General features: G+C 51.3%; 1 protein-coding gene across 2 annotated transcripts in view; it reads right to left on the minus strand.

Annotated features, from left to right (window-relative positions):
* Nucleotides 1–9,272, minus strand: part of AGPS (alkylglycerone phosphate synthase) — a 187,333-nt gene extending 178,061 nt beyond the window's left edge. Inside the window, exon 1 of one of the 2 annotated variants that reach the window (XM_066575785.1) lies at nucleotides 8,964–9,269. In XM_066575785.1, coding sequence (XP_066431882.1) covers nucleotides 8,964–9,109 — 146 coding nt within the window. In that variant the 5' untranslated portion in view covers nucleotides 9,110–9,269. Of the gene's footprint in view, nucleotides 1–8,963 lie in introns of both variants that reach the window. The other variant, XM_066575786.1, reaches the window with a different exon arrangement.
* Between the last annotated feature and the right edge of the window lie 3,010 nt (nucleotides 9,273–12,282).

Consider the following 12,282-nt stretch of genomic DNA (forward strand, 5'->3'; position numbering starts at 1 on the left):
GACCTCATTGACTATAACGGGTCTGCTCGTTTTCAGCTCAGCTGTGGGACATTTAGGCCTCATGTCCACGGGAAAAATATGATTTAGGATCCGCAGCGGATTACCTGCCCGCGGATCCGCACCCCATAGGGATGCATTGACCACCCGCGGGGTAGATAAATACCCGCGGATGGTCAATAAAAGGGATTTTAAAAAAATGGAGCATGAAAAAATCTGGACCATGCTCCATTTTCGTGCGGGTCTCCCGCGGGGACGGCTCCCGCGGGCTTCTATTGAAGCCTATGGAAGCCGTCCGGATCCGCGGGAGACCTAAAATAGGAATTTAAAAGAATTTACCCATCCGGAGCGGACCGGGAAGGTCTTCTCTTTCTCACGGCCGGATCTTTCTTGCTTCGGCTCGGCGGATGTGCCCGGCGCATGCGCGCGGCACGTCGACGACGTGCCGTCGGCGTGAGGAATTCATCCGCCGGCCGAAAAAGAAGATCCGGCCGTGAGGAAGAGCAGACCTTCCCCGCCCGCTACGGATAGGTAAATTCTTTTAAATTCTTATTTTCAGCGCTCATGTCCGCGGGGCAGGAGGGACCCGCTACGGATTCTACATGGAGAATCCGTAGCGGGCCTGATTTTCCCCGTGGACATGAGGCCTTAACTGGAAGAAAAAGCGCTGCATCAGCATTATATCTTCCGGTATTTTGTGCCGAATCTTTGATGGAAGCGGCGGTACCGGCGCAGATGTGAAGGCGGCCTAAGTGAGAACGACGCAACGATCGCTATTTAGACTGAACGATAAGTGAAGAAGCCAAGGATGATCTCTATGGCTGCAGAAAATGGACAAGTCAACGATTATTGTTTGGTCTTTGGGTGCGTTTAGACTGGACGATTAGCCTTCACTTTTACTCAGCGATAATTGTTGCGTGTAAAAGGGCCTTTACAGCAAATAAAGACAATACTAGAATAACACGGAGTAAAAGAGGGATGGAAGGGTTATGGGAAGACACTGATGAACTTTAGCTCCAACCCAAACATTCAGGTTAACCTAAGGGGCCACACAGCCATATCAGTTGGGCATTCTGTCCCTGAAGCCGGCTGTGTGGTCAAGGCGATACAACACCAAGATCAATATCTCTTATCTAAAGCCACTGGATTTCCATCCCAGTTACCCTGGTAGACCTTGTGCCTAGAAATTTGATCCTGGATTGTAAGTTCTTCAGAACTGTTCGGCCACTAATCTAGACAACTGGCTCATGAAATGGACAATGTGCCAAATCTGCTAATTGTTTTCCGGATCTGTGGCAGAATCTGACTGGAGGTTCCAATGAAAATGGAAGACCGCCCATAGTTTTTCCCCTTTAAACGTCATTCACACTGTTAGGGTGGACACCCACTTGCAATGCGAGAGTGAGTGAAAACGCATGATAATGAAACCAATCATTTTCAATGTATTCTCGCATCGCAAAGAAGAATGGGTGATATTGCCCATTGTTTTCAATGGGGTCAGCGGCAGCAGCGCTAGCCCCATTGAAAACATAGGGAGAACATTGCGCTCCCCTGACACAGCTATGGCAGGGGATTCCTTCGCCCCCGCAGAAGTCAGTGATGCTATCCCATTTCTTTAGATGGGACTGGCACTGCTGCAGGCCCATTGAAAGCAATGGGTTTGCAGCGATGATTTTCAGGGAAGGGCTTGAAATATAAGCCCTTTGCTAAAAAAATCATAGCAAGCTGTTAAAAATAAATAAATAAATTTTTAAAAAAATTAACTTACCTAGAAGAGCCACCTGGCTCTTCTCTCCAGCCCCGGCAGTCTTCTTCTCTGTTTTGGAGGCCAGGGATTGGAAAATCCCTGCCTCCAGAAAGCGCTGCCTTTGATTGTCTGAGCGCTGTGGCCAGAGGCAGTGCCCAGCCATCATTGAATGACAGCTGAATACTGCCTCTGATTGGCTAAACGCTCACCCCCAGGTCCCTGCGGGGGTGAAGGAATCCCTTGCCATAGCTGTCACAGCTGTGTCACGGGAGCACAAGTGGGTGCCCACCCTTAGCAGTACAAGTTCCACACCTATGCCATATGTACGGCCCAGACATACGCAACGGTATGCCACACAGTCGCACATGCCCGTCATGTACCATACACTATGTGGCGCATACATTACAAACTTTTCCCAGTACTGCAAAACCCAGTGGGATCGTAGGGGGTGATTTACTAAGAAATTTATGCCAGATTTTGGAGCAAAACGATGCTACGTTTTTTCCAACTCTGCTTCGCCACTATTTACCACTTTCCCAGAAAAACGGTGTAGCTTGTTGGGCGGCAGCGCGGCTGGACAACACATCTGTATATAATTTATTCCGAAAATTGCTGTAAATTATACCAGAAATGTACCCAAGATCAGACCTGGTGGACACCTCTGTGCAGGCGTACGCAGGAGCCATATACACCAGACGCGTGCCTTTTCATATATTCGGCACATCGTGCACCAGCCCAAGTCTTCAGACCAGCGGTCTAGGTGCGGTCTTCCTACACGTCGCCCAGTCTCACCGGTACCTGCATGTAGACCTTCTCATCTGTTTCTCACACGGCCTGCCCAGAATCACAATGCGGTAATGACTGTGATGGGCCTACCTGTGTCAGAGGAGCGTTCCCTAAGTCTGCATTTACTACCTTTGGCGCGGTATATAGGTGGAAATACATTGTAAAATCTCACAAGTATGTCAAACTGCAACGCAAGGTTTAGTATGACAGTTACGGCCTTCAACAAAGTTGGAAATTTTTGTGACTCCACACAATCCCATAAACAAGAGTGACACGTATTTCCTTACCGCGGCACAAAGTAATAAGGTAACTCCGATCCGAGAAAAGATCTTCCTCTGCTGGAGCCGAAGTATTAGAATAGAAGACAGAACTTTCTAGAGAGAGCATATGTATATGGTCATCAGCAGGGGCCCAACTACATTACCCAACAGGAGTTGTCCGCTCTGCCACATTGAATGGCTGCGATTGGCTCATCAAGCGCTGCCTTGATTGGTTCTCGAGCACCGCGGATGAGCCAATCAGAGCTAGCGCTTCCTGGAGGAGGAATTTATGAGCCCCCCCGACCAGGAAGCCACAGCTAAAAACAAGTGTTCAAGAGCTTTAGCCTAGGTTCACACAGGGTGGATTTGCCGTGGTTCTGCCGCAGCAGATCCGCCCGCGGCCGCTAATCTCGGGATTAGCCAGCCATGTGGACGAGGTTTCTCAGAAATCTCGTCCACACGGGACGGCTAATCCGCTGCGGTAAATCCGGTTGAAACCGCGGCTGCCGCAGCCACGGCTTCGAAAGGTGCAGCATGTCTATTTACTTTCGTTTTTTTGTTTGTTTATGTCACGGCCGCGCTCTCCTCTATGGGAGAGCCGGCCGCAACGGAAAAGCATGCGGCCGGACCGCTTCATAGCCGCCGTGGCTTAAACCGCGACGGTTCTCCCGGTTTTTGCTGCGGCCAAACCGCGAGATTTCCGACAGGAATACGCCAAGTGTGAACCCAGCCTTAGGGGGAGAAGTGCGGCGGAGCGTACTTCGCCTGTTAGGTAATGTATTAGGGAGTGACCTCTTTGTTGGCCTCCAGCCAGGTATCACCCCTATAGGCATTCCACTTACCTGGTGGCAGCCGCTACTGAATCTGCGATTGCTGACCCCCTCGGCGCCTGCGCCAAGCACAGGATGGCGCACACAGACGCCAGCGGTCACAGACTGCACCGCTGCCGGCAGACCAGAGCTGCAGGCTGGGTAAAAGGAATGGCTGTTAGGCTGCTGCATGGCTCGTGGACCACACAAAACGCGAATTTGGCCCGCAGGTCTAAAGTCTGATGTGTGTTCTTCAGAAGCCAAAGATAAAAGTCACGTGCAATTATGTATCTATTCTATAACACGTTCCATGGAGGCCGCCTGCATCACATCCTGCTGAAGGAAACTGCAATAACTCACACGTGTATCTCGCAGAATATCTCGCAGCGTGTCGCCCATGAGACACATACATGCAGCACATGCATTGATGCTACTAATGCCCCATCAGTGTCACTACATGTTTGCTGCGGGCTGCCAATCCCCATGTGCCATCTCAGGATGTCTGCGGGCATAACACGCGACAAGATAGAACATGGATTTGCCAAAACGGCACATCAGGCTGTAGGAACAGAGGGATGGCGGAGATCATCTACAGGACATATCTCCCCCCTCCCGGTTCAGGTACAAGATTTGGTCCCGAAACTTGAGTCGATTCATCCATTAGTTTGGAGACTGAGCGAGCAGCTTATATCACCACCAGCAACTCAGCGCCCCCTACAGGTATCTCACAGTATAGTTACACTGCACTATTATAAGGCTCTGTTCACACCTGTCAGACTATGACGCAGTGCTGAATCCGTCACACAACGTACACCGGCAGCACCGGATGAACCCCACCGAGTCATAATAGTCGCGTTCCGCTGAGGTGCGCCACTATATGTCGTGTCGAAAACTGAATCTGCAGCGGAAGATCCACAGAAAACCTCCAATTCAGATATAAACCATTAAAAATAAAACACACAAAAAAGTAGTAAGATGAATGATGTGTTTTCCTGAGAGCGATCGTGTCGAGCGGATTCTGGTTTGTAGAGCGTTTGCAGCCTTCACAGTGGAACGGTGGCAGTGAGATAACATGGGAGGGCCGACCAAGGCAAGAACTGATAGCCATCACTCTGCAAACACCACAGGTCTGTCCCCGCTGCACGGACGGACGCTGACCCGGCACAAGCCAACTGTAGAAAGTCAAACAAGGTTCTCTCTACTAGCGACAGGTAAATCCTCAATGGCGTTAGAACCACGGCAGCGATCAATTACAGCAATTACTGATACAACCCGAGCGATAACGAGCGGTAATAACCATAATCACCTGCGGAAACATGATAAAAGTTACTTATCTGTATACAGAAAACCATTCTGCCTCCATAAAAACGAGAAAGAAAAAAAAACAGTGAACACCAACAATTCTCATATCACTGTACGGCTACTGTTTTCACACCCCGCTTACGGACCCATAATAGCCATTGAGAACGAACTGGTGGTCCGTAGTTGTGGGGGCACATTGCAGCATGTCCTATTGTCATCTGTTTTCCCCATCTGCTTTTTCTTTTAATATAGTTTTGTTACCCCTCCCCCTCTCCCCGTACCCAAAACTATGTAAAATCAGTATACTCATTGTGGCCCTGAACCCGGAGCACCGCAGCATCTGACTGATGACATCACCGAACGAGAAGATGCGGTGATGTGCCGTAAGCCTGTCACATGGGCTTCTACTGTAGGTTGACTGGACGGCACTGATGACATCCACATCAGGCCTCCTATTGGCTGCAGCGGCGATGTGGATACCCAAGTGACTGCTGCAGAGCAAGTAAATGGGGCACCGGAGGAGGAGGGGAAGCAGCGTGGCAGCAGGGAGTTTGGTTTGGGCTTTTTAATATCTGGGCCACCCCCCCTCCACTGCTACCAATGCTTACAGATATCACAAAACCCCTTTAGCGGACCGAGCCATTTTTGAGTTTTGTTTGCCACATTTGTTGCAGATCTTGAATCGGGCTTTATTACCTATTCCTAATACAGAATTCACTCCCTCATTGAGGAGGCGATTCCCGCAGTGGAAGCGGCGATAAAATTCGCTGCATAACCGAATTCCGCGCAGGTTTTATGCGGATTATTACCGCAGCCTGGGGACAAGACTTTCAAAGTCTGATCCACTCTGCTGCTACTGTAAATGCCACAGAATTTCCATACGGAGGGTCTGCACGGAAATTCCGCAGCAAATCCGCCCCTCTGGTTCCGCCCCTTAAAGCACAATTCTGGCATAATGGGTTCTTCTCTTACGGTGTTCACTTTGTGGGATAAATAATGCACTATTTTAAATATGATACCAAATATGTGTTTTTTTTGTTTTGGCTTTTTTTTTTTTATGTTAACGTGAGAAAGAGGGATTTAAAAAAAAAAAAAAAAGACAAAAAACTTTTTTGTACTAAATTCCCCGTAGGGAACTTAAATTAGCATTCTTCGATCACTTATTAAAATATACTGCAATATTGCCTTCGTCAAGGCATTTAAATAGTTAACCACCGCAATCCTGAGTCATCTCTGGCTGCCGCCAGTCAACGACAGCCCACACCTGGCGTATATGGGGCAGGCTCTCCTCCTGCAGCATACAAACCCCAGCGCATGTACATCAGATGTTAAGGAGTTAAACATCAATAACGGTCTCCACCCTACATAAGAGAGCGAAACATTTACAGCCAACCTCTTCAAAGGGGATTCCATCTGTGCTGAACCAGACCCAGATGGGGAGCGCGGGGCAGGACTGTGAAGGCAGCCCATCAGTCCTCGAACTCCCATTGAAGTCTGGAAACAGTGTAGAACGGACAGTTTGGCCATTACTGTAATACTTACCACCTCAGGCAGCAGAGGTAAGCCGGGCCAGGAGATCACCGCTCTACAGATCGGTGCCGGTCCCATACTTATCAGACATTTATGGCGCATCCTATGGATTTCCCTAGTGTTTGCCAGCCTGGAGCCACGGAGAGGACAAGGGGGAGTAATGAAGTAGCTATTCTGCAGGCAAAACATACGTTTTCTCCTAAAAAGTTAAAGGGATTTTCCAGGGACATACTACTGATGACTTACCCTCCGGATAGGTTATAAAGAGCTGATCGGCGACAATCCGCTGATTGTAACTGCAGGCTGCGGTCCCATTGATTTTAATAAGAGCGGCACCTGCTATTACAAGCGTCGGCCACGATATAGGGTCAAAGTTGTGGCTTCCGTTCCGTGCCCATGTAATGTAGGACTACAAGCAGACACCAAATCAGCCAGGGTCCTGAGCAGCGAACCCTGCCAATCAAATGTTGATGACCTACCTTCTGGAGAGGTCATCAATATTATTACCCTCAAAACCCCCTATAAATGGCTCGTTTCCCAAAGATAACCTGAACCACGCGGGGATTAAACTCACAACCTTCAGGTCGTGAGCGAGAGCTTAGGACTGCATACTGCTGCCTTAACAAAATACAACATATGGCTGTAATATCTTCTATAACACATCCGTATTATGGCATAGGCGTGTCTGGAAGTGACCATCACTGTACATAAAGCAGGCCCCCCTCCGTGGACGCCCCCTCTACAAGCTGGGGCTGCGAACAAGTATCAGTGCTGGTGGACTCATATTGTCCATTCATTACGTGATCAGCCGTTCTTCCGAATGGCGGTATACAATACTACTATTCTACATACAGCCAAGAGCAACTTCCCCTGGCAGGGACAGAAGTGACGCGCCGGACGACCCTTCACAAGTCAGCACTTTAGGGTGCCATGCTCACTTCGGATTGGCAGGTGTCATTCGTCCTCCAGAGGGTGTAATGAGAAGTCCTGCAGTTCCAGCCATGCAGGAGTAAAACGCTGCTATTGTAAAGAGCCCTTTATACGCGCGAGGCTGGAGAGGATGGCACAGGACGGGTCCCCGGGCAGAAGGAACATAAAGCACCAATTGTTCCACCTCTGCATGTAAAACTCTGATTGTTCTGCAGAAAGAAAGTTCTGTGGGCGCAGCCTTATATAACAAGCCTTCAGCGGGGGCACACTGAGGGGCCCAATGTCACCCAAGGGTAACCAGCTCAAAAGAGTAGCAAGATGACCTCGCTGGGAACGCACGTCCCACCCATGGGTAAGAGCCCAACAGAACAGGTGGTCTCGCTGGGTGCCGGAAGTGTTACTATCCACTACTGAGAAGGGAAAGTAGCAAAATGTAACGATATCAGGAAATAGTGGAATATTCAGATGGTGACTGGGGGGGGCAGATAGATTTTTCGCAATGTCATTCGCATGGCGTTCACATTCATTATATCAGTGAATGGGAATGACTAAACGATCTGTTCGCCACAACGACGTGCGAACGGGCAGACGATGAATGACAGACAAGAAGCCAACAGATTCTTGTCCGTTCTTTCGCTGCGGTGAGCCCCCCCGCCCGTGTATACAACTAGAAGGCATCCCCCATTCTGTTACATTAGGGAACCGTGCACACTGCGACTCCTCGCCGGTCAGTGCCGCCCCTCCCATCCTGAAGATTAGCGGACATTAAGGAACTACGCTGGACGGGATCCCGTTATCTTAAAAACAAAAACACACAAAAAAAAAAAAGCAAAAAAGAAAATAAAGATTAAAAGTCAAAAACCGAGAAGAGATTTATATAAAAACAATAGATACATTTTCGGTCGGCCGCCGCCGCGTCATCCACGTACCGATGTACCCGTGGGGCGTTCACGGGGCTGGGCCCAACAGAGCACATCTAACACACACATTATATAGCGTACCCGCCGTACAGACCGAGGAGCATTACTGGGATGTACTACAACCCCCAGCAGGGTGCCACCTGTAATCAGACAAGTGTGAGCACGCCACGGCCGCCCAACGGGCATCACCGCATCAGGCATGTTTTATTTAATTTTTTGTGATTTTTTTTTTTTCTGCAAAAAGGTGGCACGAGGTGAGCCAGGGGGTGCCCCCCTTCCCCTGCAGCACTGGGCAGGATGGGCATGTCTTTCTCCTTAGGCATTAGGTGGTCCAAAGTGCCCCCTTCTGCTGTGGCACTAGGTGGGCAGAGCACCTCCTTTTCTTTGGGCACTAGGTTGGTCCAGGGCGCCCCCTTCTCCCTTGGCACCAGGTTGGTCCAGGGCGCCCCCTTCTCCCTTGGCAGCAGCTGGGCAGGTCACCCCCTTCCCCTGGCAGCACACAAGCCCCCTAGCAACACACACGTCAGAGCTGCCCATCAGCACACACTGAGCCACAGGCAGGACCGCGACAGGTTAACAGTGCCCGCAGGATGCCCATACCGTTACCCGGCACCCGCAGGCATGGCACACCTGTCACCTGCAGACCGCACCCTCCCGCACACCCACCTGCCGCCACACCTACCGCTTCTTAGGGATGGAGGGAGCAGCCAGGGCCTTGCAGTCGTTGGGAGTAATGGCCGCCGCGGCCCCTGCCTGCAGGTGTCCGGAGATGATTCGCAGCCTGCGCTGTGAACAAGCGGGCACCGGGGATCCCTGGGCGGCCGCCATGCTTCCGTGTTGTGTGGCGGAGGGGGGCCTAGGGGAGAGGTCACAGCGTGGGCACTCTGAAACTTCCCATCAGGCAGCGCGACGCCCGTCACTAGGCAACCAGAGAACGCCAGAGCCTCCCGCTCTCACTGGTCCTCGCTTCCTAGTTTCACCTGCTGAGGAAAGAGTGGGCGGGGCTGGAAGTCACGTGACCCTTAGACCAGCGCCTTCTGTTATGACAGTTTGTTCTGCAAGACGGGAGCGGGCAGGAGGGCGGAGAGAGCGGGCAAGAGGGCGGGGACACCGGGAGCAGGGCGGAGAGAGCGGGCAAGAGGGCGGGGACACTGGGAGCAGGGCGGAGAGAGCGGACAACAGTGCGGGGACACCGGGAGCAGGGCGAAGAGGGCGGGGACACCGGGAGGAGGGCGGAGGGATGAGCAACATGAAGAGAACCGGCTGTGTGGAAGGCGGGAAGTTTCCTGTCAGACAGTCACATGTTGTGCAGATGCTGAAAGACATAAAAAAACAAACTGTAATCTAACTCGCTTCCCACAGAGTCTGTCATGGCGGGATGCATGAGGCATTGAGCCATGACAGCAGCGGGGCCTTGATACCCGCACAGCTCATCGAGGGGGGGGAGGTGTATGGGATCCCTGTACATCGTTTTGGGCATTTAAAGGGTTAACAGATCCAATGAGCAGCACAGTATATCGGAGTTGTTACCGCCGAGTGTGGGCTGCCAGCAGCAGCAATATATAGAGGGATATCATCCCGCGATCTCCCTTCATACATGTCCTGCAGCTGCAGGACGTAAAAACACGATAGGCCAGTCACTAAGGGGTTAAACTGATGTAAAAACACGATAGGCCAGTCACTAAGGGGTTAAACTGACTTTTCAGTCGGCTTAAAAACCCTTGTTGGGTGGCTGGCTTCACTTCCTGTGTAAACGCTCCCCGCTCAGCGTATACGAGGTGAGGCGGGCGGGAGGCAAGTCTTACAGTGTAAACGCTCAACACAAGGTGTAGCGCTGGAGATCTCTCCCACCGCCCGCGATCTCCCCCACCCCCCGCGATCTCCCCCACCGCCCGCGATCTCCTCCACCCCCCGCGATCTCCTCCACCCCCCGCGATCTCCTCCACCCCCCGCGATCTCTTCCACCCCCCGCGATCTCTTCCACCCCCCGCGATCTCTTCCACCCCCCGCGATCTCTTCCACCCCCCGCGATCTCTTCCACCCCCCGCGATCTCTTCCACCCCCCGCGATCTCTTCCACCGCCCGCGATCTCCCCCACCGCCCGCGATCTCCCCCACCCCCTGCGATCTCCCCCACCGCCCGCGATCTCCCCCACCCCCTGCGATCTCCCCCACCGCCCGCGATCTCCCCCACCGCCCGCGATCTCCCCCACCCCCTGCGATCTCCCCCACCGCCCGCGATCTCCCCCACCCCCTGCGATCTCCCCCACCCCCTGCGATCTCCCCCACCGCCCGCGATCTCCCCCACCGCCCGCGTCCGCTCACTGTTTACACTGAGGGCGAGTCACTTACAAGTCATTTACCTTCAGTGAGCCAAAACAAAGCAGTAACTACCGGACAACGGTCACTGACAATAGATCGCTTCAGGAAGTTTTTTTAATTTTCTTATTTTTGGCTGATAGTTATCCCATGTGTCCTTACCTCCAGTGATCACAGGTGACATCTCTCTGATTGGTGACATGTAAAGCTGTCCTTACCTCCAGTGATCACAGGTGACATCTCTCTGATTGGTGACATGTAAAGCTGTCCTTACCTCCAGTGATCACAGGTGACATCTCTCAAATTGGTGACATGTAAAGCTGTCCTTACCTCCAGTGATCACAGGTGACATCTCTCTGATTGGGGACATGTAAGGCTGCCCTTACCTCCAGTGATCACAGGTGACATCTCTCTGATTGGTGACATGTAAAGCTGTCCTTACCTCCAGTGATCACAGGTGACATCTCTCTGATTGGGGACATGTAAGGCTGCCCTTACCTCCAGTGATCACAGGTGACATCTCTCTGATTGGTGACATGTAAAGCTGTCCTTACCTCCAGTGATCACAGGTGACATCTCTCTGATTGGTGACATGTAAGGCTGCCCTTACCTCCAGTGATCACAGGTGACATCTCTCTGATTGGTGACATGTAAAGCTGTCCTTACCTCCAGTGATCACAGGTGACATCTCTCTGATTGGTGACATGTAAAGCTGTCCTTACCTCCAGTGATCACAGGTGACATCTCTCAAATTGGTGACATGTAAAGCTGCCCTTACCTCCAGTGATCACAGGTGACATCTCTCTGATTGGTGACATGTAAGGCTGCCCTTACCTCCAGTGATCACAGGTGACATCTCTCTGATTGGTGACATGTAAAGCTGTCCTTACCTCCAGTGATCACAGGTGACATCTCTCTGATTGGTGACATGTAAAGCTGTCCTTACCTCCAGTGATCACAGGTGACATCTCTCTGATTGGTGACATGTAAGGCTGCCCTTACCTCCAGTGATCACAGGTGACATCTCTCTGATTGGTGACATGTAAAGCTGTCCTTACCTCCAGTGATCACAGGTGACATCTCTCAAATTGGTGACATGTAAAGCTGCCCTTACCTCCAGTGATCACAGGTGACATCTCTCTGATTGGTGACATGTAAGGCTGCCCTTACCTCCAGTGATCACAGGTGACATCTCTCTGATTGGTGACATGTAAAGCTGTCCTTACCTCCAGTGATCACAGGTGACATCTCTCTGATTGGTGACATGTAAAGCTGTCCTTACCTCCAGTGATCACAGGTGACATCTCTCTGATTGGTGACATGTAAAGCTGTCCTTACCTCCAGTGATCACAGGTGACATCTCTCTGATTGGGGACATGTAAGGCTGCCCTTACCTCCAGTGATCACAGGTGACATCTCTCTGATTGGGGACATGTAAAGCTGTCCTTACCTCCAGTGATCACAGGTGACATCTCTCTGATTGGTGACATGTAAAGCTGTCCTTACCTCCAGTGATCACAGGTGACATCTCTCTGATTGGTGACATGTAAAGCTGTCCTTACCTCCAGTGATCACAGGTGACATCTCTCTGATTGGGGACATGTAAAGCTGTCCTTACCTTCAGTGATCACAGGTGACATCTCTCTGATTGGTGACATGTAAGGCTGCCCTTACCTCCAGTGA

Source organism: Eleutherodactylus coqui, chromosome 8 (assembly GCF_035609145.1).
Source record: "Eleutherodactylus coqui strain aEleCoq1 chromosome 8, aEleCoq1.hap1, whole genome shotgun sequence".
NCBI classification, from domain to species: domain Eukaryota; kingdom Metazoa; phylum Chordata; class Amphibia; order Anura; family Eleutherodactylidae; genus Eleutherodactylus; species Eleutherodactylus coqui.